Consider the following 26,362-nt stretch of genomic DNA (forward strand, 5'->3'; position numbering starts at 1 on the left):
GTGATCCACAGTTGGACATGCTGTCATTTTTTGGCATTTTTTATTCTCTCTTTGGTGATTAATCTGTTGTTACATGTCATAAACATGTTTCGTTCATTAAAAATATGGTACTCAAATCAGTTGTCATTCATTGCAAAACAATTTTTAAAATAATTTATTTATTAATTCTGTGATTTATGCAGGTATTGAGCACGCATTGTGACCACGATTACACATGGTTGTGCTGTTGGGACGATTGAAACAAGTTTTTCAATCATCCCGACAGCATTTAAACCTGACATTTAAACCTTTCTTGCCTTTAAACATGTTTAAGTACTAATTAATCTGTTATATAGTAATATTATTATGTTTATTACAAATAAACACAGCACAAAAGATTTTCCTTACCTGCTTCAAAAATAGGTTTGCGGGGATAACTTTTGAACGGTATGACGCCATTACATGATAATTCACGGGATTGATCAGTCTTGCGTGCTGAATGTACTGACGAAATTTGGGGGTAACGCCTACCGGACCTACACAGAGATGAGGGAGAGAAACATGCAGGGAAACACAGACAGGGGGAGACAAACTCACACAAAACGGAAGAGAGGAGGGTACTGACAGAACCAGATCTTGACAGTACCCCCCCACTCAACGAGCGCCTCCAGGCGCCCTACCGGGCCTCTCAGGGTGAGCCCGGTAGAAATCCCGGATCAGGGACGGATCCAGGATGAGAGATCTGGAGATCCAACTCCTCTCCTCAGGACCGTAGCCCTCCTAGTCCACCAGGTACTGAAACCCCCGGCCACAACGTCGCACGTCCAGGATTGCACTGACTGTGTACGCCGGATGGCCGTCAACGGTACGGGGGGGTGGTGGGGCTACGGCAGGCGGGCACAACGTGCTGGTGGTTACTGGTTTTAACTGGGAGACATGAAAAGTTGGGTGGATCCTGAGAGACGCAGGGAGCTTAAGACGGACAGAACTGGGGTTTGCGATGGCCTCGATCTCGAAAGGACCAATGAACCGAGGGGCAAGCTTCTTAGAGGAGACACTCGAATGTCTCGAGAGTTCAACCATACTATTTGTCCAGGTCTGTAGTTGGGTGCAGGGATGCGATGACGATCTGCCATCTTCCGGTTCTGCTCCGCCGTTCGGAGTAACGCCCCACGGGTCTCCCTCCAAAATATGACGCACTCTTCGGAGATGGTGTTGGACGGATGGCACGGCTATCTCCGCTTCCTGGGTCGGAAACAGAGGAGGTAAGTGGCCCAAAGACGCCTCGAAGGGGGACATACCTGTAGCGATGCTGGTTAAGGAGTTGTGGGAGTACTCGACCCGGAAAGCTGCGAAGACCACGAAGAAGGGTTGCGAGCACAGATGCAACGGAGAGCAGTATCCAAATCCTGATTGGCTCTCTCAGTTGACCATTAGACTGGGGGTGGAATCCCGAGGATAAACTGACCTTGGCCCCTAAGGCCTGGCAGAAAGCCTTCCAGACCCGGGAGGTGAATTGGGGGCCACGGTCGGAGACAATGTCCGCAGGTATCCCATGGAGGCGAAATACGTGGTCCACGAGGATCTGTGCTGTTTCCATGGACGACGGCAGCTTCTGGGACAAGACCGCCCCCACTCCTAGTTTTGAAGCGTCCACCTCAACGATGAATTGGAGGCTAGTGTCTGGTTGCACAAGAACAGGAGCGGAAGAGAAAAGCTTCTTCAGAGTCAAGAACGCGCTGTTGGCGGCAGGGGTCCAGTCAAACGGAGTAGAGGGAGAGGTTAATCTGGTCATCGGGGAAACTACCTGACTGTAGTTACGAATAAACCGGCGGTAGAAATTAGCAAAACCCAAAAATCTCTGAAGTTGTTTACGAGAGGTAGGTGTGGGCCATTCGGTCACAGCTGTGACCTTTGTAGGGTCAGCCCTAACCTGTCCATATACCCCAAAAAGGCTACCGACGACACATGAAATTCACACTTCTCGGCCTTAACGAACAAACGATTCTCCTGGAGACACTGAAGAACCTGACGAACATGCACCATGTTCCATGCTCCACCATGCTCATTCAAGTCCTTCGAGAAAATCAGGATATCGTCTAAATACACAAACACGGAGCGGTTGAGCATATCCCGAAGAACGTCATTAACCAGAGCCTGAAATAAAGCCGGGGCATTAGTTAAACCGAAAGGCATGACCAGGTACTCAAAGTGTCCAGGTGGCGTATTGAAAGCTGTCTTCCACTCGTCCCCCTCCCTCACCGTCACAAGGTGATATGCATTACGGAGGTCGAGCTTAGAGAAAACGGTTGCGCCATGCAGCGGCTCGAAGGCGGAGTTGATCAACGGTAAGGGGTACTTATTCTTTATGGTGATGTTATTAAGTCCCCGGTAATCTATGCAGGGACGCAGGGATTTATCCTTCTTGGCCACAAAGAAAAACCCCGCTCCCAGTGGAGAAGATGAAGGACGAATAATCCCTGACTTGAGTGAGTCGTTTATATAGGTCTCCATAGATTCCCGTTCGGGACCGGACAGATTATAAAGACGACTAGTGGGAAAAGTTTATCCGGGCAACAGCTCAATGGGGCAGTCGTAAGGACGGTGAGGAGGTAAAGATAGCGCCTTAGTCTTACTGAAGACCTCGGCGAGATTGTGATACACAGGAGGTACGGAGGACAAATCAGGCGGATCAGGTACGGTGGGACTGAGAGCTTGAGGACCACTAGGAGGAGCTGAGCGTAAACAGGAAGAATGACAAAAGCTACTCCAACTCACAATCCGACCCGTTAACCAATCGATGACCGGGTTGTAAGTGATAAGCCAGGGAAGTCCAAGAACTACTGGAGTTTTGGAAGGCATAACATGAAACGCAATCGATTCAGAGTGATTACCAGCCAGAGACATAGTTAAGGGTAAGGTTTCAGCGGAGATCTGAGCGAGTTCGCTCCCACTGAGACTGTTATCAATTAAGGGGGTCTCCAGCGTGCTCACGGGGATGGCATTTACGGCAACAAAATCACAATCTATGATATTAGTGTCGCCACCTGAGTCAATGAGAGCCTGAAGGGAATATTCCCTGCCCTCACAAGACAACACCACATCCAGATTAATGCGCTGACGGGGATTATTTGGGACCACTAAACGACTCACCAGGACCCCGCCTGTGACTGGTGAGTCTGACAGTTTAACCGTTTTCGACAATTAGAGATCTGGTGATTCGGATCCCCACAATAAATGCATAGCCTGTTACGGAAACGCCGCTCACGTTCCGCGGGGGTCAGATGGCTACGTCCTAGCTGCAGGGATTCCTCCTGGTCAGGGGCAGAGGATAAAGGAAACCGACTACTGACGGGTACCACAGGGATCTACTTGCGAAAACTAATAGGAGGAACAGGACTCACGGGAAACCCTGAACGTCTCTCGCCGCGTCTCTCACGCAGACGGTGGTCAATCTTTATAGCGAGGCTAATGAGCTCCTGAACATTAGCAGTCTCAGATATACCCACTAAACTGTCCTTAACCTTCTCATTAAGCCCCTTAACGAAAATGCTCTGAAGAGCCCGATCATCCCACCCTAATTCTGCCGCTAAAGTGCAAAACTCAACAGAGTAATCTGCCACACTGGTGGAACCCTGGCATAAATCCAGCCATCGTAACATAGGGCTCACGAGGGAGGAGAGTACTCACGATAGTAGCGGGTGACTCAACATTCACAGGAGCAGCAAGGAGAGGTCCCACCTGTCTTGATTCCAGACGAACAACGCAGGCAGTCAACTGACTGAGACTCTTCAGGATTCCTTCCAGCGTCTGTGAGTGCTTACCGAGGAGTACTCCCTGAGAAGAAACCGCGTGACGCACGGAAAAACCCGGGGGGTTCGGTTTCCATGTCCGCGGGGTCCATGTTATGGCCGGACCGCTCTGTCATGAACGGTACAGGTATAACACAAAAGGTGGACCCAATGCAGACACAGACAAAAAGTAAAGTTACAAAATAAACGTTTAATATAATAAACGGACAAACGCAAAAACACTACAGAGAGAATACAAATACAAAGACTAACTAAACGAACACGGGAATAACAGGAGCAGGACGCCGACGGAAGATCAGGGAGACGGACGGGAAACGGGAAACTACGGAGAAAACAGAAAACAAACACGATTAATCAACTTACTACGGGGAGCGTGAAAACCACAATGAGAAAGGGGATGTCAGTCCGGGGGGAAGAGTTTTACCAATACAGGGTCAACGACGGTCCGGCGCTGCATGCCTGTCAGCTTCAGGTATTTAAGGAGGTGGGGTAATCAGCATAACAGGCTGCAGCTTGGGGGTAACGCCTACCGAACCTACACAGAGACGAGGGAGAGAAACATGCAGGGAAACACAGACAGGGGGAGACAAACTCACACATAACGGAAGAGAGGAGGGTACTGACAGAACCAGATCTTGACATTTTAGTTTAATATGGGAGGAAGTGGGTATTCAGACTAGATCAGGCAGTCTCCCATTCATTTTGAACAGGGTTAGTTACAAGAAAGTTTTAAAAAGCCATGAGGGTAAAAAAACAAAACAAACTATGAACACTTTACTGCCCAGAGATTTTGTAAAACAGCTGATTGTTTCCTGCAACAAGCTCCAGCACAGTTACTCATTCCCTCTGTCTGTTTTCTTTTACTTTTTGTTCGTGACATTAAGTGCAGTAAGAAATGTGGAACGATCGGACCAAAAACTTTAGCCCAATTGACAAATATTGTCTACTTATTTACTTGCCTACTGATACATTAGGGACTTAAGAACACAACAAGGGCGTCACACAAACTGGTCATTAGTGGCACCCACCACTGGACGACATATGTTGGTATATTCAGCATCAAGAGATGAATAAACTTTGCCGTAGGGACACAGGATGAAAACAGGAAATTATCAGTTAAATAACACAATTTTTAATGTAGATTAATGTAGTGATTTATATTATTTGGTTACATTTCAATGAAATTCCAACATAGCAGTCTCTTCACACAGCTTTGCTGGCATAGTGCTTTCATAGCTGCGAGTGATCCATCACTGCTGTAGTAACCAGCTCTCAGCTGTCGGCCTCTCCTACGGTAATGGTGGAAACCGAAAACACTTTATGATGTGAGAAACAATGGGGTTATTACCCTAAACCAACTGAGTAAGGGATAATAATGCCCTGCATGTAATTCCATAGGATCAGGCAATTGATTGGCGGTCCATTATGAGTGTGTGCTCTGGGGCTCAGGGAGCATTTTGCTCTCCACGAGTCCTTGAGAAGAGCAGCTGCCAGAAGCAACAAGAGCAAATAGTAGATATGAAACCAATACAGGCTTTAGCTACTGTGGTAACTTTAATCTGTCCCCAGGCGAGAGGTATTTTTTTTCATTGTATGGAGAAACAGCAGGTAGGCCGAAGAAATAGAGGGCTTCGTCGCTTTCCTTCCCGTGTTTCCTTTTATCTCCTGGCTGGCTGCGAGGACATACAGTACTTTCCTGGAAGAGTTCATTTCTGTTCCTGGAATAGCAATGAGGTGGATTTGTGATTTCAAGCAAATGATCATACCTGGAAGCGGCAAGGTGCTGTTATCAATCAGGCGGTGTAAAAACACACCTATTTTCCTGGATGTGTTCAACCTGTGTGCATAGATAATCATAACATTGTGTGTTCTCAAGCCAAACACTGATAATGACAGCTGGCACAGGCCTTTTTTATACCCAGCAGGCCTCACTGCCAACCATTGCTCAACCCCAAACAATGCCATGGCAGCCCGCGGGGAGACCATTGAAGCATGAGAGTAATTTCTGTCGACATAAGGTGCTTCTGCATCTTCTGCAAAGCAACCAGTGAACGAAGAAGCACACATAGATGGTGAACTTTGAGTAGAATTCTGGGCCCCAGATTCACTTCAGGATTTGTAAAGCCACGTTCAGACCAGGCGCAATGGACGAGATTAAAGGAAAGTTTAGTTTAGAGCGTCTGAAATATTTATTATCTATCAGGGAGTTAAAACAATGGTGATTGATCACATGACACACTAATGAAAGCACTTCTACTTGTCTCTTTGCCAAGTATTCCAACGTGTGTGTCTGTGGCGACATTCCCTATTTCAATACACCGCCATGTTAGTGACACTGCTGACAGCGGTTGGTTTACCGGTGGAGTTTGTAACTGTTGGTTATGCTGCTTTCGTCAAAAGCTGGAACCTGAAGATTAATTTGAGATGCAGCTCAGCACTGTCAAGTTCTTGTAGTCATAACTCTGTAATAAACATTGTGTTTTGTTCAAAGGTTGAAAGTATAGAGTGTGTACGGTATGATTCCCATTCTCAGCTCTATTATGTCTCTTAAGTTGTTGCAGCAGTTTTTGGGTTGATACCATTTGTTACATATATTTGGTGCTAAATTTAACCATTTTTTTTACAGCTTTAAACTTTTATTTTAGCTCAATATGGTGCAATTTTGGGGCTTCATCATACGGCTTATAGCAACTTTTGAATGTTCAGATTCCTTTGTTGTGTTCAAATTAAACAAGGGACTATCTAAGGCTGGGGACATACAAGTAGGGAGGATGGTAGAAGTGCCCTTTACCAAATTCACTCTGCGTTTTAACAAAGTGCCCCAGGGGAGGGATGTGAGAAAACTCTTAATTAGTTGCTGTCTCAAAGGGAGGCATGTGGTTTTTGTCCTTTGTGCCACCTAAAATAAATACTACATCTTACTTAAGAAAATAGAAAAGAAGGTCCCAAAATTCATTGAGTGCCGTACATGTAAAAGAAAATATAAAGCATTCTGCCATTTATACTGAAAGTGTTTTTTTACAGTATTCTTTTGAATGTAAACAATACATGTACAAGAGTCAGAGCTCAAGGCCTTTTCAGAAAAATCATTAACATCCATTCTTGAAATACATGCAGGATTAATTGATATTATCTCCAGTGTTGTTATTGCTAAGTCCTGTAACACTCCACTTAATGTGGAACACTATCAGTGATAGTTCCCTGGGTGGTGTTTCCCAAGCAGCAGGTCCCACCAGCTGCCAACAAACCGACCAATGTGCACGAAGAGAGGGAGCTTCCAGCCCCCTCTGTGACTGAAACAATGGGCCTCATGCAGGAAATTCTCACAAGAACAGATTTGACTTTAAGCAGCACATACAAGTACTTTAAGGTAAGCTTGTTGCATTGAGGGAGGCACGGCGGTGTGGTGGTTAGCACTGTCGCATCACATTTGTCACGTTTTTGATCATCACTTTATCGCTTCAATCGCAGGTAGCAGCCAAGGTGGGTGGCTAACTGAAGCTAACCCCCAGGTCAGTCTACTCTGTTGTGATAAAATGGGAAGTGATGCTAGCGCTAATAGGGATCTGAAGGCTTTTAAAAGAACAGAAATTAGTTCTCAGATGAAGTGTGTGTGAGTTATATCCGTTACATTATACCCGTAGGAACAGTCCTGTTTCCATGATGTAGTCAAGCACAATGCAAAAATGGCGGCTGTGGTGATCCCCTGCTGATGCCGGATATTATGACGCTTACCGCAATCTCAATGTTGATTGGCTTACGCGCCATAGTGTCACGCGAATCAGCTGAAAAGTTCAATATTTTCAACTTGTACCTTGGATGCATTGTATGCGAATATAGATGAATTTTCACATCTATCGCATTGCGGGTAATGCGAGTAAAGCGAGGAACGCGCCTCCCACGTTCAAAGTGCGTCTGTAGATTGACTTTATATGTAATCGCACTTCTATCGCGTCCATGGTGGGCAGTGTGATCACAGCATTAACGTTCCAACTGCCCACTAGTGGGCCCACCAACTTTTTTATCTTTTAGAGACTGCAGTGGGTGCTTTAAGCCAGAGTGTTTTTGTTGGTAAAGGAAATGTATGTAAATTTTCCCTTGACCTCTGACCTCAATATATCTGAATAAAAATGGGTTCTATGTGTCCCCAAGAGTCGCCCCTTGACAGACATGACATCTTTATGATACTGGACAGTTTTGGGGCAAAAACATGCAGTTCTTCTATGTTATTTTGTGCATTCTAAAATGGAGTATATGAATATTTCTGCATACTGGGGTCCATAATCACTGTGGAATATCCAGGATGTTCTCAAGCAGTTTTCATACATATAACAATGAAAAGTTATGTGCGGTAATTCATGTTTATTCCACATATTTATTGTGTGTGTATTCCCTGTAGTGAAAGCATGTGACGTAGTATAAGATAGTGATCTGCCACGTAACATGGCAGGTGGTGGCACGGGTCCTAAAACATGGGCCTTTAAGCCAGGGAAGTGGGATTCAAATCCTGGGTGGTGGCCATTCATGTCCTGGTACCATCAATACTAAACCAAACCACAGCCCTTTTTTAATCTGAACCAAGTTTTTTCATGGCTAACCCTAACTGTCACTTTTTGTTGGCTAAAATCGGTGACGTAACATTATATTTTGTGCATTGCTGCACTTCTGGCTCATTGTCTTTTGATTTCCAGTCAGTTTTGTCAGTGCCGGCTTGCGGTTCCTCAGGGTGTTTTTCGTATCTTATTGTATGGACTTCTGGGCATAACTTTGCCCAGGATTTCCTTTGAACCTGTTCATGAAAACACATAGAGTGGGTCTTACCGTAAAGCTGAGACTCTTGTTGATTAAATGAGCCCCCAGTCCTCATAGTAGACATGAGAGCATTTGAAACTTGACTTCACTGTCTAAAATGAGCTGTTGTAACCTCTAGGATAATCACAGCCTCACAAAACTCTAAAACCACAAACTAGAGATCTAGAGCATTCAGAGGATGGAGAGTGTCCCTTTGTTCACGCAACACAAGTGCTTGCCATCCATTTCCCAAATATGCAATTCTTGCAGAAATCTGAATGGCAAAAGTATTTTATTTTTCTATAGTGTTCTGGAAGGTCTTAATGTGGAATTTGGAGGGGTTGTTGATCATTTTTAGCTATTGTTGAGACGAAAAAACTGTTAAATGTAGGTACTTTAGGATTAATTGGAGCAAAAGTGTGACTATCAAATTAAATATTTGAAAAAGAAAATTAATAAAGAAAATTTACTAAAAATTAATAACTTTAATTTATTAAAAACTTCACACGGAGAACCAATTAAATGTAGGGCCTTGACTCAAGTTCAGATTATGAGATTGAGTATTCTCAATAAACTTATCGTTAATCAAGTAAATATTAGTTAATAAAAATTACTCTAGTTAAACCAGACCTCCTCGGAGCACCACCATCATAGACGGAATGACAACTAATATAAAAGTCTCATTAAATATATTAAAGTGTGTGTGTGTGTGTGTGTGTGTGTGTGTGTGTGTGTGTGTGTGTGTGTGTGTGTGTGTGTGTGTGTGTGTGTGTGTGTGTGTGTGTGTGTGTGTGTGTGTGTGTGTGTGTGAGAATAAGACAAAGAGAGAGAGAGGAAGGTTGTGGGCTTGGACCCCTGCAGAAAAGATGTGAACATTAAGTTGCACAAAAGCCAGCAGGCTGAAGACCTCAGAAGTTCTAATTCAGGTTATAACAAAGTTACAGTTATATCTAGCCTTTCATACAGTCTTATAAGATGTTATAATGCCCAGTAAGTGATTAGTTACCAGTCCATGAGATGGGAAGATAAGTTGCGTTACTTGATGCCAGTGGCTGGTCCTTGTGAAGGAAGCTGGTTGAAGAAAGGTTCTTGTTTTGGTTGTTGCTCTTAGATAAAAGAGGACACAGATCGCTCTTTGTTCTGCTCAGTTGAGTCGGTAACTGGTGGGTTAACATAGTTGGTGATCCTACACCATACTGGCCATGTTAGGGCCTAGGGACAGCGGGCAGCTGGTCCCTGGATCGAGAGTGTGGAGATTCGACGAGGGTCCAAGGAAGAGTGGCCAAGAGAGAGAGAGCAGGAAGTGTCCTACAGTTTTATAGACACTGATGATGTCATCACCAGAGGTCAGGTCAGCCAATGAACAGTTTGGGGGTCCCTTGGAGAATTCACACCTGGGTGTGACCTGTGGGGGAGATCTGTGACCATGCACTCAGGGACAAAGGCTCCCAGGCTTTCGGGCCTAGTCTTTCCCCTTTGTCTGAGCAGGCTGAAGCCTTCTCATAATCAAACTGAAAGTTCACATTAATCCAGAAATGAACAATAATCTTTGGAGATGCCCGTTGCACCTACATCAATTTAGCATCAAATCTGTGTAACAAATGGTATCAACTCAATTTGCTACAACTAATTAGACATAATAGAGCTGAGAATTAGAATTACACCTTTACACTTTTCACAATACTTAGCCTAGAGCACCAACCTTACATGAAAATGTATCGTTACACCGGGTGGTTATGGTGGCCAGGAGATAGCTGGGCTGGAGGGACTGGGGTGCGGCTCCTCGTCTGGAGCTCAGTCCTACATGGCTTGAGTTGTCTATCTCTCCATGTCCCTCAGACAGGCAGCCAGCTCTACATCCGTCCATTACTCATGTGAACTAGAGTAATATCATATATATCCATATCAGTGTTTTTCCCTGGCAGTTATTAGGAACTAGCTTTTATTTATTCATGATGGCCATCATTTGAATAACCAGCTTTGATTTTAGAATATTACAACTACTAAACAGCTCCAGTGTTGAAAGGCCCAGAGGTCACCTTGACAGACAATATAGTATTCCAAATCTCTTGACACCTTCACACTCTTCCAGCTGCTCCGACCTGACTGCCTTCCTCATCTCAGTCACATCCTCATGAATAAATAATTCATTTTTTTCCTTCTTTTTATCTGCTGTTTTGCAGGCAAGCTGTGGAGGAGGCGAACAGTGATCCAGGCTCCCCAGGGTGACGGGAGGCCCTGTCCATCCCAGATGGAGCAGTGGAAGCCCTGTCTAGTGAAGCCCTGCTACAGCTGGAGATATAGCGCCTGGTCTGACTGCAAGTCTGAGGTCAGTCAGCCTCCATCATTGTGCCCTCCGGAACTGTCATTTAGATTTTCAAATTCTTCTTTAAAAAGATACAGCTACATGGTATCAAGAGTGATATTACCGCCAAATTGTTTTGGGAATGTACCACACTAAGGCCATCACCGCTCAGGAGCTAGGCTAACTGCACAAGCTACTAGATAAACAGGAGTGGGAGTCAATGTTGAGATTTTTTTTTTCGGGACCGGGAGGGAACAGGAGTCTTTTTTTTTTCTACCGAGAACAGAATTTTTTAGAGGGTAGAGACTGACACGGGAGTCAAGTACAGACACTCCTGTGTCTCTAGTGGAAAACACAACGGCTCTGGGAGTCAAGTACAGCCAGCATTTATTTAAACTGATATTCAACACAGTACCATGCTCATAGACTATAAAACACCGACCCTCATGCCCCAAATTGTCCCGGTGCTCCAGATTAGCATTTAGTTGATGAATGTGTCATCCATAGTAGGCTGTACTGCAAGTCGTGGAGCAAGTGCCGCTATTTAATTAGCATGACAGAGCTAACGTGTTGTATTCCTAAACCGAAGAGCAAACCATCTTGTCACTTATAGCAACACCACCACACAAATACCCACAGTTCATCACAGAGTTAGCATGCAAATCCTGACAACTAGCCTCCGAGAAGAAGTGAGAGCCAGAGGCTAACTGTCACTCAAGAGGCCCGCACCCCTTAATTATTTCACCTCCAATAAAATAAAAACTAGCCTGGCACAAAAATCTCCTTCCCCCCTCTCAGTGTCATGGAGATATGACCTTAACATACAGACTAGAGTGTTTTTTTTATCAGGCCTTAAATAGGCTGGGTGTGTGCTCCAGCTCGTCCCCCGGGATCCGTCCATCCAGCCGGTCGTGGCTCCCGCCGACTCAGGAGCCGTGGTCCTCTCGTCCAACCTTCCTCCAGACCTTTTGCCGCCCTGGAGCCCGTGTCAGGGAGGTTAGGTCCTCTGCCCTCCAGCTATGTTCACAGCACAACTTACAATGATTTAAAGAACCGCCAGTCCGAGGTCCTCAATTAGGACTTCAGGTCCATGGTGAACAGCCTGCTAGACATGGGGAAGCGACTGATTATTTCCAGCCCGCTTCCCCCGCTGCATTTTGGTGACGTCAAGTAAAGCCGCCTCTGCCAGCTGCACCTGTGGCTTAAAGGATACTGCCTGGGGAAAATGATTCCATTGTGGACAACTTTACGGCTTTTCTAAACAGACCCAGGCTTTATAGTCACGACGGCCTGCACCCTAACCAGGAGGGGTCAAGACTTTTATCTGCCAACATTGACCTGACTGTCACCTCCTGACAACCACCCAGTGTTGGGATCAGGATGCAGAGTCACAGTTTTTCACATAAAAGTAACGACAAGGACTGCATATTTTCACCTGCGTAATATTGGGAAAAAATAGGAACATTGTGCCTCAGAAATATGCAGAAAAATGACTCCATGCATTTGTTACTTCTAGGCATGACTATTGCATCTCCTTATTATCAGGCTGCTCCAATAAGTCTGTTAAGAGTCTCCAGTTGGTCCAAAATGCTGCAGCTCGTGTACAGACTAAAACAAATCGAAGAGAACATATTTCTTCTGTATTAGCTTCTTTGCACTGGCTAACTGCAAAATCTAGAATAGAATTTAAAATCCTTCTCCTTACCTACAAAGCGCTTATTGGTCAGGCTCCGTCTTATCTTAAAGAGCTCATAGTATCGTATTCAAATTCAAATTCAAATTCAAAAAAACTTTATTTGTCCCCGGGGGGCAATTCAGGGCACACAGAGCAGCAAATAACGACAGTGCAATTATACAAAAACATTTAAACCTAACACAAGAATAAAGTGTAAGAGAAGAATAAGTGTCAGGATGTTAGTGTGTTAGTACAGGTAGAATAAGTGTCAGGATGTTAGTGTGTTAGTACAGGTTAGATACAGAGAACACCGCGGCGTGAGATGTAGAAAGACATGCATGTATCAGATGTAAGCAGACATGTGAACGGGTGTATATGATGTAAACAATGTAAACATGCAGTAGACTGTTAAAACAGGTATGAACAGAACTGTAGTGCCGAAAAGATATAAGTGGACAGTGATCGGATTCAGATGAGGTCAGACATGATACATGTGTGTAATGAGCAGACGTAACAGAACTATAGTGCAGTAATAGAGTATAGTATTACCCGACTAGATCGCTGCGCTCTGAGAATGCAGGGCTACTTGTCGTTCCTAGAGTCTCCGAAAGTAGAATGGGTGGCAGAGCCTTCAGCTACCTCTGTAACCAACTCCCAAGTGTTATTCGGGAGGCAGACACTGTCCCCATATTTAAGAGTAAGCTTGAAACGTTCCTCTTTGATGAAGCTTACAGCTAGGGCTTACGAGCCCGTTTAATGATGCTGCTATAGGCCTAGTCTGCCGGGGGATAATCCTGTTGCTGATACTATGAGCTTATATCCTCTCCGTCTGTAGCAATCATGTCTCTTCAAAGCATGTTACTAATTCAACTTCATATTTACCGCCATAATTGTTATTGTCATTGTCATGTTCTGTCTCCCTGGCTGTGCCTGTTTCTTGCTGTTCTGCTGTATTAACTGCCATAACTTGTAACTCATATTCACATTGCTTTAGCTATCACTATAGTCTCTGTTACTTTTGTGGTTGCTCTCATCTTTGGAAGTGTTTCTCTGTCTGTCTTTGTATCTGTCTTTGTGTCTGTCTTTGTCTCTCTCTGTCGATCCATCCGTTCTCTCCTTTTCTTCCTCCCCAACCGGTGCAGACAGATGACCGTCCTCCATAGAGCTTGGTCTGTTCCACGTTCCTGCCTGTTATAGGGAAGGTTTTTCGCTGCCACCGTACTCAATGGGGGAATTGTTGGGTCCATGTAAATCATAAATAAGTCATGGAGTGTGGTCTTTACCTCTGTAAAGTGGCCTGAGATAGCTTTTGTTATGATTTGGCACTGTAAATAGAATTGAATTGAATTGCATTGCTGTGAATATGAATGTGCTGTGAAAACGCCCTGTTTAACATGGGGGTCAATGAGGAAATGCTCTATTATGCAAATTCCTCGTGGTGGAAACTCAGATAACAGCAACTTCCTTATTGGATTGACCAGGAAGTCGCTGTGGTGGGGGCTTGGGCAGAATCCAAAGTCTGGAGTCACCGCACTTGCAGACTTTCAGACTTTGCAGTCCCGTTACCGGGATGTCTAAATCCCAAATTCATCCACTCCATAACGGGCCTTAAGTGGGCCTTAAGTGGGCGTTCTTCTAATCCACTGGATAAAAGTGTCTACCTAGCTGTGTTGTTGTGGCATCTGTACTACCACACATCACATCCCACTGAGAGTTACATCCAACCAGCAACCAGGCTTCTCTCAGGGGAGAAAAACGACCGCTCGAGTGACTCACATGCAAATTAGGGGCGTTTTGGCACGATAGACCGGCCTCATTCAGGGTAGTCGACCACAGTGGGGAAATGCACCTCTAGAGGAAAGGGCGTGGGGTCATTCAAATCCAGAATGTAAAAAAATATTTCCCCAACAAATTCAGTAAAGATGATGACTGCCAATGGTTGGCCCCATCCACCATTCTTTTTCTTTTTCCTCTCAACTTATTATTTTATTGACTGAACCATGTTATACTTGGTAAATGTCTTCTTACTCTTTCCTCTCTTTGATCTCTGACTTGTTTTCCCTCTTATTCTTCCTGTTTCCCACCCTGCCTTCAACACGGTTAATCCTTCCTTCCCTGAAGCATCTTATTACTTTGACATGCTGCTAGACTTCTGAGAAAATACATTTCAGTTGTTTGGTTATTTTTTAAAATGTTTTTCACAAACAGCAGCTGATCATAAGCCCATAGGTGCTGTCGTTTTAATAAAAAAGAGCAGAGAAGTTAGCATCAGTCCTTTGAAGTCCCAGCTGGATTTGGTGTAAACAGCTAGCTAGCTCTTCATGATAGCATTTCCTTCATGTGTTAAATACATCCTTAATATAAAGCTATACTTGACCCATACATATATTTGTATTGTGTTCCATCAGGGGGCGAGGTGTGGAGAAGGCCTGCGGTTCAGGAATGTGTCGTGCTTTGTGTCGGATGGTTCAGGTCAGCAGGACAGCAGCCTGGTGGATGAGGAGCTGTGTGGAGATCTGGAACCCTCAGTGGACGGAGATACACACATTGTCCTGCAGGAAGCCTGTACTGTACCCTGTCCAGGTAAGAAGATAACACAAGCTCCAACAGAGAGAGAGGGAGGTCCCAGAGTAGTCAAATGATCCATTGAATAAAGTGTACAGGTATGATCCCTGCAGCAATCATCTTAAAAACAACAAAAGCAGCCTTGCATACTCAGATCATCTCAAATGATGACTACTTTGGTCTTATGTACTTTTGGCTGTCATTCATATCAGTTCCACATTGTACTCAGACAAAATAATTAACAGAGGGATCAATTAAAGGAATAAAAAACAATGTACCCAAACTAATCTTGTGTTGCGTGCTGTAAGGACACGGTGCTCCGTCTGCTGGTCCCAGATATTATCGTTCGCTGAAGGGAAAACAGTCCTGCAATTTCATTTGAGTATCGCACAGTAACTTCAACAGCAAACACGTGACTGACGCACAAAAGGTATCATCTCAGACTATATACAGATTCCCTCAGACATTTATTATTACAGTTAGCTATCAAACAGTTATTATCTGTTAGTTAGGATACTTTGCCCATATCAAAGAAACATCACAAACAGAAGTTATTTGTAAAAGACAGATGTCTTTTCTGATATGATTGGCTATTAATTATTAACTGTCTAACTGCGATGCACAACAAAGGGAGCTGCCTGCTGTGTAAAAAACAAAACAAAACACTGACAGTGAGTGAGTTTCATAACTTCCTGTATCCTGCCCTTCAAATTAAAAGCCCTCCAGCCTTTGAGGCCAGCCCCAGTCACATAGATTTTAACTAGATTTTGACAAGACACAGCTCCAAATGTTTTGTTTCCTGCGACCAATGGACTAATGAAATTTGGGGTCTGCTAATGACTATTTGGGGGTCAGCCCTATATTTTAATCAACAGTAACATTAGTTTGCTCTGTAAAAAGACACCTTAATTTATTTGATCAATAATATGTTTTGCTTTAAGACAAGAGAAACAATGCATTTAGATATAGGCATTTTTGCCTATATTGTGTCTTAATATGATAACCTGACATTCAGTGCATTTTAAATATGTAAAATAAGAGTGTGTTAATTTACTTATCATTTGCATTTTCCTCTAAAAGACTAAGACTTTGACTAAATTTAAAATGGCTGTTTAAATGAACACAAGGTGATACAGGTCACACAAACTCTTGTTTGACCTGTATCACATGTACTCATTTCCAAATGACTAACTGTGTACCAAAGTACTGTACTTAGGGTCCAAAGAGCCTGTCCCAGCAGGACGCACTTTGCAGGCTCACATGTTTTTGCCTGCACATGTGCTTCACCTCCACTGCAACTCCATCCTAGGGGAAACACTGCTGGTGGACAACATCAAAAACAGTATTCAGTGTGTTGATCTCTAGTACCTCCAATAGTGCTCGGTCCAGGTCACAGTAACAACAAAGTCCTGACAGTAGAAGCACTCACTGTTGAATGTGTTTGATTGGAGGTGCTTCAAGAGCTCAAGAGTACGCCACAACAAAGCAAACAGGTGGCAGGAAGGGGGCTGAGGAGAATGCAGGAAGCTTTTACAAAGCCCATATTTGTTTCAAAAACTGGCTGTGGCTACAGCAGCAGCAGTGTGTGTAGAGTATTTTTTCAAGCATGTGTGTACATGTGTATACATACACTAACCACTCCAGCTTGGATTGTGTGTGGGTGTAATCAGCCCATAAATGAGTTAAGTGGCTTAGTGGAGACCACAAGGTCAGAGAGGACTCTCAGATCTGATTCCTGCTTGTGTCCAATCTAAGGCCCAACCGAGAACGATTTTAGGGGGAAAATGCACCAATTAACCATATGATGGCTGAAATAGGGTATGTCACACCATCAAAAACAACCTTTTTTTTCTCCGTCGTTCTTAAAAGGTTTCTGTCCACTCGGGCTCGGCTCAAGAAATATCTGCGTCCACACGAAACCAGTGAAACCGACTAAAAGCGCTGTAGTACACATTCCAGGCCTGGGTGTGTCACAGAAATACACCAACAAGGAGAAGAAGAGGAGTTTCTCTCCAAATCTTGAGACTTCCCAAATCCTCCTCCATCCTAGAGAGAAATGTGTCACTGTTTCTGGTGTTAGTGGAGACTTTTATGCTGTTTCGGACTCTGATGCACCAATCCCTCTGCAGTTAGTGTCCTCAACGAGCAGAGGGTGCTGCTGTCTCGCTAGATTTAGAGACTTTTCACACCTTCTTAGAAACTTTATTTATAAAAAGGAACTGGCGACCAGTTTAGCAACTTATTCAGAGCATCAGGGAAAAGGGAGAAATCTGTGGTCAGCCTAATTCATTCCCAAGCATGTGGCTCAGAGTCCAGCTCAGTAAACATTCTATGGGTCCGTCTCTCTCCTCTTATGCAGCAGCACTGTTGTTGTTATGTGAAGCCGCGGGGTTAGAGGTCAGAGGTGGGGCGATGATGTCATTGTTTAACAAAGTATGGGGTTTGGCCATCCAGACGACAACGCCATGGGGGCATTTTCAAAATTTTCCACTCTGGGCCCTGGTTCAAAAGATCGTTTTCATGTTCCGATACAGCTTGCTGCGCTCGGATGGTCGGCTAAAACAATACCAAGGTTGTGCGGTTACAGGAAAACACATATTCGTGTGGAACGGACCCATAGTGACTTTTTTTTAAAAACTGGAATGAAAATAGACCTTTTGACTCCGCAAAATTATTCAGAAGTCTGCTTTTCTTAAACAGATAACTTCATTAAAGAATATTTAACATTATTACACATTATATTTACACTATGTATTGCATTGCCAACCAATTCTTGAAAAAATGGACATTGAGAAAATATAGAATAAATGCAAAAAAGTAAACTCCTAAATCTTACATACTCACCATTCAAAGAGAAAGAAAGAATAAATAAAAACTAAATAGCTATATGACACAGTGGCAATTGCTCTAAGACTGCAAGGGAAGCTCGGCTTCCCCTAAAATGTTAAACTTCCTTCTCATTCATCCCCACAGCTCCACAGCGCTTCATGATTAATTGAATGTGTAGGAATGAGCTCCCATTAGCTTTGGCCATAGACTGTGTACAAAAAATGGATGGAGCCTCTCCGTTGAGGTCCGTTCTCTCAACTCGATCCAATCGTCCTCGCATACGGGAGTCGCCATCTTGTCAGACTTTGACTCCGCCTCATTTCCTCTTACCAAAAAAGGGCATGTATGTGACGTTGGGGGGAGATATGTCCATCTGGCTGACGTATACCTCTGAGAAGAAGTCACGGCCAGGGGCTAGCTGTCACTCAAAAGGCCAAGCCTCTAATTATTCATAAACTTTAACCTCCAATTAAATAAAAACTAGCCTGGTCCAAAAAAATTCAACCCCCTCAGTGTTGTCATGGAGATATGACCTAAACATAGACTATAATGTGTTTTTGTACCAGGCCTTAAATAGGTTTAATTATGCTGTGAAAACGGCCTGTTTAACATGGGGGTCAATGAGAAACTGCTTTATTACAAACTGATATTTTTGGCACTTCCTGATTGGATAAATCAGGAAGTTGCTGTAGTGGGGGCTTGACATTGACATAAAAAAGGAGCAGTGTTACCTATTTTACAGAGAATCTTTTCTTTGCTGAAGATATTGTTCTGGGCAGGTGTTCATAATGGAAAATGGATCAGGATTTTGGAGGTAAAATATCTCAAAGGAGGTGTTTTCATTTGGATTTCACTTCAGTGTGTGTTATTGACCAACCTTCTACTGCTAGTGAGCAAAGCTGACATTTGAATGGTCCTGAATGAAAGATACAACTACAATTATTCAGTTTTCCTGTTTTGCCTCTTTTTACAGATATTATACAGCTTAGGGTAACATTCAGTTTGTGATGTTGCCAATCAGTCTACTAGTCTCGTAGTTCTTAATCCTGATTGGCTGAAGTGCTGATTGGAGGCTTTCCACTTCAAATGCTGAAAATTGGCGCAATCATGGCATTCATAGTGCAGGGAACTTCAGAGCTTTATTTAAACTGCCTTTTTTGCGATCCCTCTGTTTTATAAACATATTATATACTATAATATGTACTTTAGTAACCCTCCCTTTTCCCTGATCTGCTCCTGGTTAGGTTTATTTTCAATGCAAACTCAACATTCAGCAGCACTCAGCACATTCAGCAATAGTCACATTAAAAAATGTAGTTGCTCCCTATCTGCTTTTAATTTGAAAAACACATGAATTCAGACGTCTGACCAAAAAAAAGTATCAACTTAAAGTAATAGCGTTTTTTTCTATGCTTTTAACCTTATCTTCATTATTGAATGCACTTGGCTCAGTTGTTATAGAATGAACTCAGCTATCATCACTTTGATGTATTTTCTTTTTGCCAAACTATTGTTTACAATGTCAAGAGTTAACTTACATATTAAAATGTAGACTGTGTTGTGTTTTATTGAAGGTAGCTTCACAGTTAGTCAGAGTTAAACTCCTAGGATTTTCATCCAATGAATTGCCTTTTAAGGTAATATTTATCAAAGACTGAGTTACTTGTTGCTGCTGACAGTGGTTGGTCTGTCGGCCCAGATCGTCACCAACAGTTATGCTGCATTCACTTGTACTTGGAAAACGGGAACTTCCAACTTCTGAGGCAGGCTTGTAGTAAGAACAGAAGTGTAATAGGAACATGTGTGTGTATGGATTTAAGAGGGGAACATATATGGGACTGACTGGAAGTAGAGAGGTGAATTTGTTTCAATAAAGTTTACAAAAGAGCAAAAAAAATAAAAATAAATTGTCAATACACATAGTGAACGTGACAAGATGGAGGCTCTGAATGAACAGGCTCACCTGCAGTTACATTTTAGTGCCACAGAGGCCGCTAGAAACAAGATAACTCAAATCTTACGGAGTACAACTTTAACAGTGCAATTAATTTCGGCCCCCTCAGTGTTTTTTTACCTGGCCTTTGTAAGCTACTTGCCTTTGTTTGTTAATGTTAGTCACAACTCAGCCATTATTTGAATGCTGCTTTGGATTTGACAATTTTATGATATATGTAATTGTCAGCTTTTAAAGTTCAAAAAGGATGGTTATACGGGTGTTTCATGCTAAATAATGTGAATTATGGCTGCACTCACTGCACTTGCTTTAGCTTTAGCAAAAACACCTTCTTTAGCCCAGTGATTTTAAATTCTCTGTTGCTGTAGGGGAGTGCTACCTGACAGACTGGACCGTCTGGAGTCCGTGCCAGCTAAGCTGCATGAGCGGGGACGACCTGGGTTTTGGTTCAGTCCAGGTCCGATCCCGAGCTGTTGTGGCCCAGGATCCAGAGAACCTGCTACAGTGTCCAGAACAGGAGCTGGAGGCTCGGCCGTGCACAGGTCAGTCTGGCAGAGTGAAAAAACTAAAAACTAAAGTGAATCAGGCTTATTCCTGGAGTGCAGTTGTTATATCTACAGTACATTGGTATTAAAGTAATTATTTTTCTGCAGAGGGTCAGTGTTTTGAATACAAGTGGAGGACTGGACTATGGAGGGGTTCATCTCGCCAAGTCTGGTGTCAGCGCTCAGACGGACTCAATGTCACAGGTAAGCATAAGACACCTCTGGGTGAAAAGGAGATAGCTGCTGAATGTGAACTGGCATTAGGACCCGGTTAAAGTGTAAAAAAAATCCTCCCATGGTCTTTTTCAGCACTTGCATACATCAAATAAGCCATCTAGAAAAATTTTTTTTAGAACTATTAACGGAGAAATCCGGGAGAGTCACTAACAGTTGCTGACAGCTAAAAACTGTCTTGATGGCTTATTTGATGTATACATCAAATAAGCCATCAAGATGATGGCCTGAAATCATGTAAGCGCCAAAAAAGACCATGGGATGATTTTACGCCAAAATTACACTTTAAGCAAAGTAGACCGCTCTGTAGTTTAGCCAGTCAGGTTGGTACAATTCACATTTGAACTATATATTCAATTTGAATACTGGAATTCGGCAGAGTGGAGAGTGGGTCGTCCTCCATTCGAGAGATCAGCGTTTTGATCCCCAGCTCCCCAGGTCCGCATGTGGAAGTGTCCTTGGGCAAGACACTGAACCCCGTGGGTGTGTGAATGTGGTGTGAAGGGTTGGATTAGATGGTATGTAGATGTCCACTGCCATCTGTGTGAATGGGTGAATGTGACAAGTAGTGTGAAAGCGCCTTTAGTAGTCAGAAGACTAGAAAGGCGCTACACAAGTAGTCCATTTACCAAGTCCAACATTATTTTATTTATTTAACATTTCACACACAACTCAAAATAAACCCCCTCCCTACCTCCATCTGCCCTCCATCTGAGAAGTGTAACCAAAGACTTTCGGCTCGCCATTCTATCATATAATATTGTGTGTTATTTACATTTCCAGCATTGTCTGCGTTGTCTTTATAAAGTTTTGAAGATTGTAACCACTTTTAGCTCGCCCTTGCCCTGATTCACTGTGACATGAACAAGTGGCAGGGGTGACGTAGTGTCCTAGTTTGTGTGTTTGTGTGTGTGTGAGCTTGGCCGCCTTTTGTCAAGCACGCAAAGGAGAGGACAGAGAAGCTTGGCCTTAAACACTCTAGGTACTGGAAATTTGGTACCACCACCGTCTGATTTAATGTGAATCTACTCTGCCATACTGACATAATTCAGCTGTTACTCTACATACATATGAACCCTGGATATGTCAGGATAATCAGGTCCGGAGATAGTCTGGAGGTTCTCTTTCACACAAACAGCACACAACAGGAGATTCTCCGGGTCAGATGCCTTCTCACTTTTTTCATAATAGTGATAATAGCAGCAGAAAGCGTCATGCAGGTCCACGGCAGCAGGCACCACCACAATCAGCAGAGACCTGAGAGACGTCAAAGCACAAACATCTCTGGGGAAGAAGTTGAATTAGTAACATGCACTGATGAATGATACAAGCAGAGAGGAGAGAAGCACAGAGTATCAGGAAAAGTATTACTAGGCCCATAGCAGCAGAATTAAGCAGAACAAAATCAGCTTGCAACCAGTGAAATGAGATGTCTGCAGTCTAACAATTTGGATCAAAGTCTAGTCCACGTGGATGATGTGAATACTTAAACAGCCTGTGTCAGTATCAGGCCATTGTCTTGACTTAAGTCAAATAGCAGGGATGTGACCTAATGAGTTAAGCTGCCACTTCACAGCTCTGATGACCTGAGGTCTTGCACTGTGTGTGCCAAGGTGATAACGTAGATAAGCTTACTTAAAATGGTCTCCTCTGGAGTTTTAGAATCCCAGATAGCTCTCAAAGCATTTCTAGGCAGCGAGTTCCAGGAAACTGTAAGCAGATGAGGTGCTAATCCATAGCACTGCCACATTCAAAGTTTAATCCTGTTGTCCATCACATGTCAGGGTTAAGCTCGGTACAAGAAGGGTTTGTTCCCAGTTCCACAAAGCATCATTTCTTAGCTGATAGGCCATTTGATTTGAAGGGCTATCTGAAAGAATGAGCTCTCTCCCATCAGGGCATCTGCTTTTATTTACAGCCCCTGCATCATACAGGCCTGGAGCCATGTCTTATTTCTGGGTTCAGTGAGCAAACAACACTAACCCCTGAGTGTAAGTGAACGAGGAATGTCAGTGCACCCACTACTCCAGATGGTGTGCCTATGTGCGGTTCCTCTGATTGGCACATTGCATCTTTTACCTTTTTGTAGTTTCCTCACAAGCACTGGTGTTCCCCTCATGCATATTCATACTGAGATCTCTCCCTGAGCATGCCATCTAATAAATATTCAAGAAGTGCTGATGGATTACCATGTTTTTGCAGGCACGTGTTTTCTCTGAATGTCTGCTGGTTGGATCAATGTCACTGGTACTGTCTGTCTACGTTATCCAGCTTATTTGATCCGCAGTGGGAATACACGCTCCTTACACACATTGCGTAAAACTCAGCAAAACCCCGGGTGAACCTGATTACCATCATGACACTCATTGACTCATTGAAAATGTATAACAGAGTTGATCACAGTAAAAAAAAGTGACCTGAGATCAGTTTTATAGAAATGCACAAACGAACTATGGCGTAAATTCATACGTAGCAGTTCTCTATCAATATCATTCCTTATTTAGGAAGAACTTTCAAGTCGAGCAGTGTCTCCACAACCTTGTTCACACTCTGCCAACTTCTATCAGACTAAAGAAGGCTATTTCCTGATGCTGTTTAACGGTCTCCATGACCCCAACATGTTGAAACATCATCCAATGACAGAAACACCAGCTGTCGACCTCTGATACTTGAGTTTGACCTTCTGGCCTTTGCTCCATAGGTGGATGCCTAGTGACAGCCAAGCCCATGGCTGACAGATCATGTGACCCGCCCTGCACCAAGCCACGCTCCCTGTGCACAGAGGTGAGTTTTAGATAGAGTGATGACAAATATCACATACATTAGTGGTGACATCCAGGTCTAGCTTCCATATGGATGCTGCTTTGCTGCTCTGGATTGTATTTTCTGTAAAGCTGTTTGATTAGGGACTGAGTGGAAATGGTAAATAGACTTTGGCTTCTTGTGGTGTCTCTTGGTGTCTTTTGGCACTTTTGGCTTCTTTTGCAGTCTCTTGGTGTACCTCTTTGTCCTTTGACGTTTGATGTCTCTTGTCTCTAGTCTTATGTTCAGGTTTACTTCATTTAAAAAGGGGGGCTTTGGTATTGCTGCATTTGCCCCCTTTATATTTATCTAAAATTGTGTTATTTCTCATTTTCACATTTCACATATTGTTCAAAGCCTGGCAAGGTATTCTCCAGTTTACAGTGATTAAAGAGGACAGGCCCCCTTCTTCTTCCTGGACGCTTTGGAGTGGTCTCCTCGAGGTGAGAAGTATAGAAGTAAATCTGTGTCATGGGATTTTGAAATTAAAAAGCCATTGTATTTCTAGCACTGGATATTTATGCATTGAAAATATCTATCTAGATATTGAAAATATCTATCTAGATTTTTTCAATTTATGCATTGAAAATATCTATCTGAATTTATCTTTCAATGTTCATAAATTCAAAGCTAAAAAACTTAAGGCTAAAAATGTCATTGTTAAAAAATTCAATGTTAAAATTTAATTAAAAAAATGATGTTGATTTTTTTAAACATTGAATTCTCTAACCTAAAATAAAGTTACATTCAGAGTCAAATTATTCAGATGCATATTTTCAATGCATAAATGTTCAGTGCTAGAAATACGATGGCTTTTTAATTTCAAAACTGGATGTCAAAGATTTACTTCCATAGAGAAGCCATCAAAGTTAAGCAGGGAATCTGGGGGACCTTGGTGAAGCCACGTCTCCATGAACACCACAAGGTTAGCCTTCCGGTATTCAAAACAGCTCCTTAAGATAACCCAAAGCTTGTCTTAACTGTGATGTCAGCAATCACGGGTTGACGAGTATTGTTGACGGCAGCTGTGATCTTTGGGTTCACTGGAAGAGGCATTCTCGGACGCCTCCCTGTCTGCCTCGCTTGCGTTGCGGCCTGTGCCGGTGTGTGTAGCTCGGATGGCTGCCAGTAGATGATCCGGTGTTGTGGCTTGACTTGATCGGAGGGACATTAACGTAGCTCTGGAGTAGATTCAACATAATCCAGGTTCCCACTGCACATTTGTTGCAGGACAGGAAATGAGATGTTCACTGATAATAATCAAGACCAGCAATATGACGGAGATACCCGCTTCCATTGTTGGGGCTACAAACAATTGCTGTGATTCAGATGGCCCTCATACATCATAAATTAGATTGATTTACAAATGTTAACTCAATATGACACCATAAAGTGTTTTGTCTTTGACCTCAGTATCTACACTGAAACACTGAATAGTGAGTTCCTCTGAACAAACCTGTTTCGGCTTTAGTTGCCTCCTCAATAGCCTTCAGGGGAATTTAAGAAAAAAACCATTCTGTGTCCTACTGCAGATACTACAATACAAGATACATTTCCCAGTGAAATCATAACACATAACAGATATATATACAACTTCTTTCGACCATGTTCAAAATAAATCAGCAGTTCAAAGTCCTGTGTCTGTAGACCTCTAATATGGCTTAGAGAAGGTGCGCTGAAGGCCAATTGAGCGCCAGACTCCCTGTTGGGATAAAAGCAGTGCATCTGAATAGTTTAAGAGAACAAAAAAGGGTTAGAAAAAAAATAAGAGGAAAGAAAACATACAAATCTGACTCACTTGGTGTTTCCCCCTGTTGTTAAGCTTTTCGTATTATCCTTTCTGAACACACCTGGACTAAAGCATGGTTAAAAAAAACAGATGCAAAGGTTTTTTTCAGAAATACACAGCAGCAAAAGAGAGACTGCTTCTAAATAGGGCAATTCAGGATACACAGAAATAAAAAATCCATCCATCCACAGGTTATACCTGATATATATATATATATATATATATATATATATCCATCTATCCAAAATAGCACATTGTTATTGCAATTATAAATAGTGGTCAGTTTTAGAATATTTTTAATAGGCTGTTGAGTTTCTGTATTCTGCAATCACTGAAGTTCTTTCTTTCCTTTGAAATCAGTTGTTTCATGTTCTGCGTGGTTCTGGGGGGCCGCCATAGGGTAATGTGGAACCCAATCAGATTTTAGAAGGACTTGTAGTAGGCCAGTAAGAAATAGGTAAATTTGACCATTTTATTTCGACAAGGCCCTGTTTTTTGCAGTTAGATTGGGAGATTTATGGCAAATGAAAAAATATTTTTTAATGAGGCAGAGACATATAGAATATGTAAAGGTCAAAGTTCTAATTTGTTCAAGATTTTGGTTTATAATCAAACACCATAGACTGTATACTGTATATAATGGACTTAGTTTCCGTGATGTCACGCATAGGTTTCTGAAGACCCAGTATGAAGCTGGGCGATGTCCCATCTGTAGCCATCTTGGCAGTGTAATAGCTCCCGGCTAATCCCCAAAAATAGGCAAAGAGGCAGAGCTGAGGTGGGCTGAACGAAGTCTGTCTCATAGCTACCAAGCTAGAGAAGGCAAACAAGCTAGGCTGAAGAGCGAGCAAGACTTTTTTGCTGCTGTAACAACTTAAATTAAAGCAGCACCAGGGGTCTCAGCAGGCTGGAGGCTAGCTGGGTCTAAGCTGAGTCAAGACAGCAACACGTGCGTCCATCAAGTCAGTTTACTATCCATGCATCAACAACACAAAGACTGCTGAGAACTAAGATGTGGAGATGGTCCTGAAGCATACAGCTCACAGCTAACATTAGCCTCCGGAGACTCACTCAAAGCAGGT

The 26,362-nt window shown here is 43.1% G+C and overlaps 1 protein-coding gene across 1 annotated transcript in view; it reads left to right on the top strand.

Annotated features, from left to right (window-relative positions):
* Window positions 1-26,362, top strand: part of thsd7aa (thrombospondin, type I, domain containing 7Aa) — a gene marked incomplete at both ends in the record, with an annotated part of 202,579 nt that overhangs the window by 166,330 nt on the left and 9,887 nt on the right. The window contains 5 exons of the mRNA XM_083925993.1: window positions 10,766-10,911; window positions 14,971-15,145; window positions 20,279-20,452; window positions 20,564-20,659; window positions 23,391-23,473. Of these exons, the coding sequence (XP_083782119.1) occupies window positions 10,766-10,911; window positions 14,971-15,145; window positions 20,279-20,452; window positions 20,564-20,659; window positions 23,391-23,473 (674 nt within the window). The remainder of the gene's footprint in view (window positions 1-10,765; window positions 10,912-14,970; window positions 15,146-20,278; window positions 20,453-20,563; window positions 20,660-23,390; window positions 23,474-26,362) is intronic.

The sequence above is a fragment of the Echiichthys vipera genome (genome assembly GCF_963691815.1).
Source record: "Echiichthys vipera genome assembly, chromosome: 13".
Classification (NCBI taxonomy): Eukaryota; Metazoa; Chordata; class Actinopteri; order Perciformes; family Trachinidae; genus Echiichthys; species Echiichthys vipera.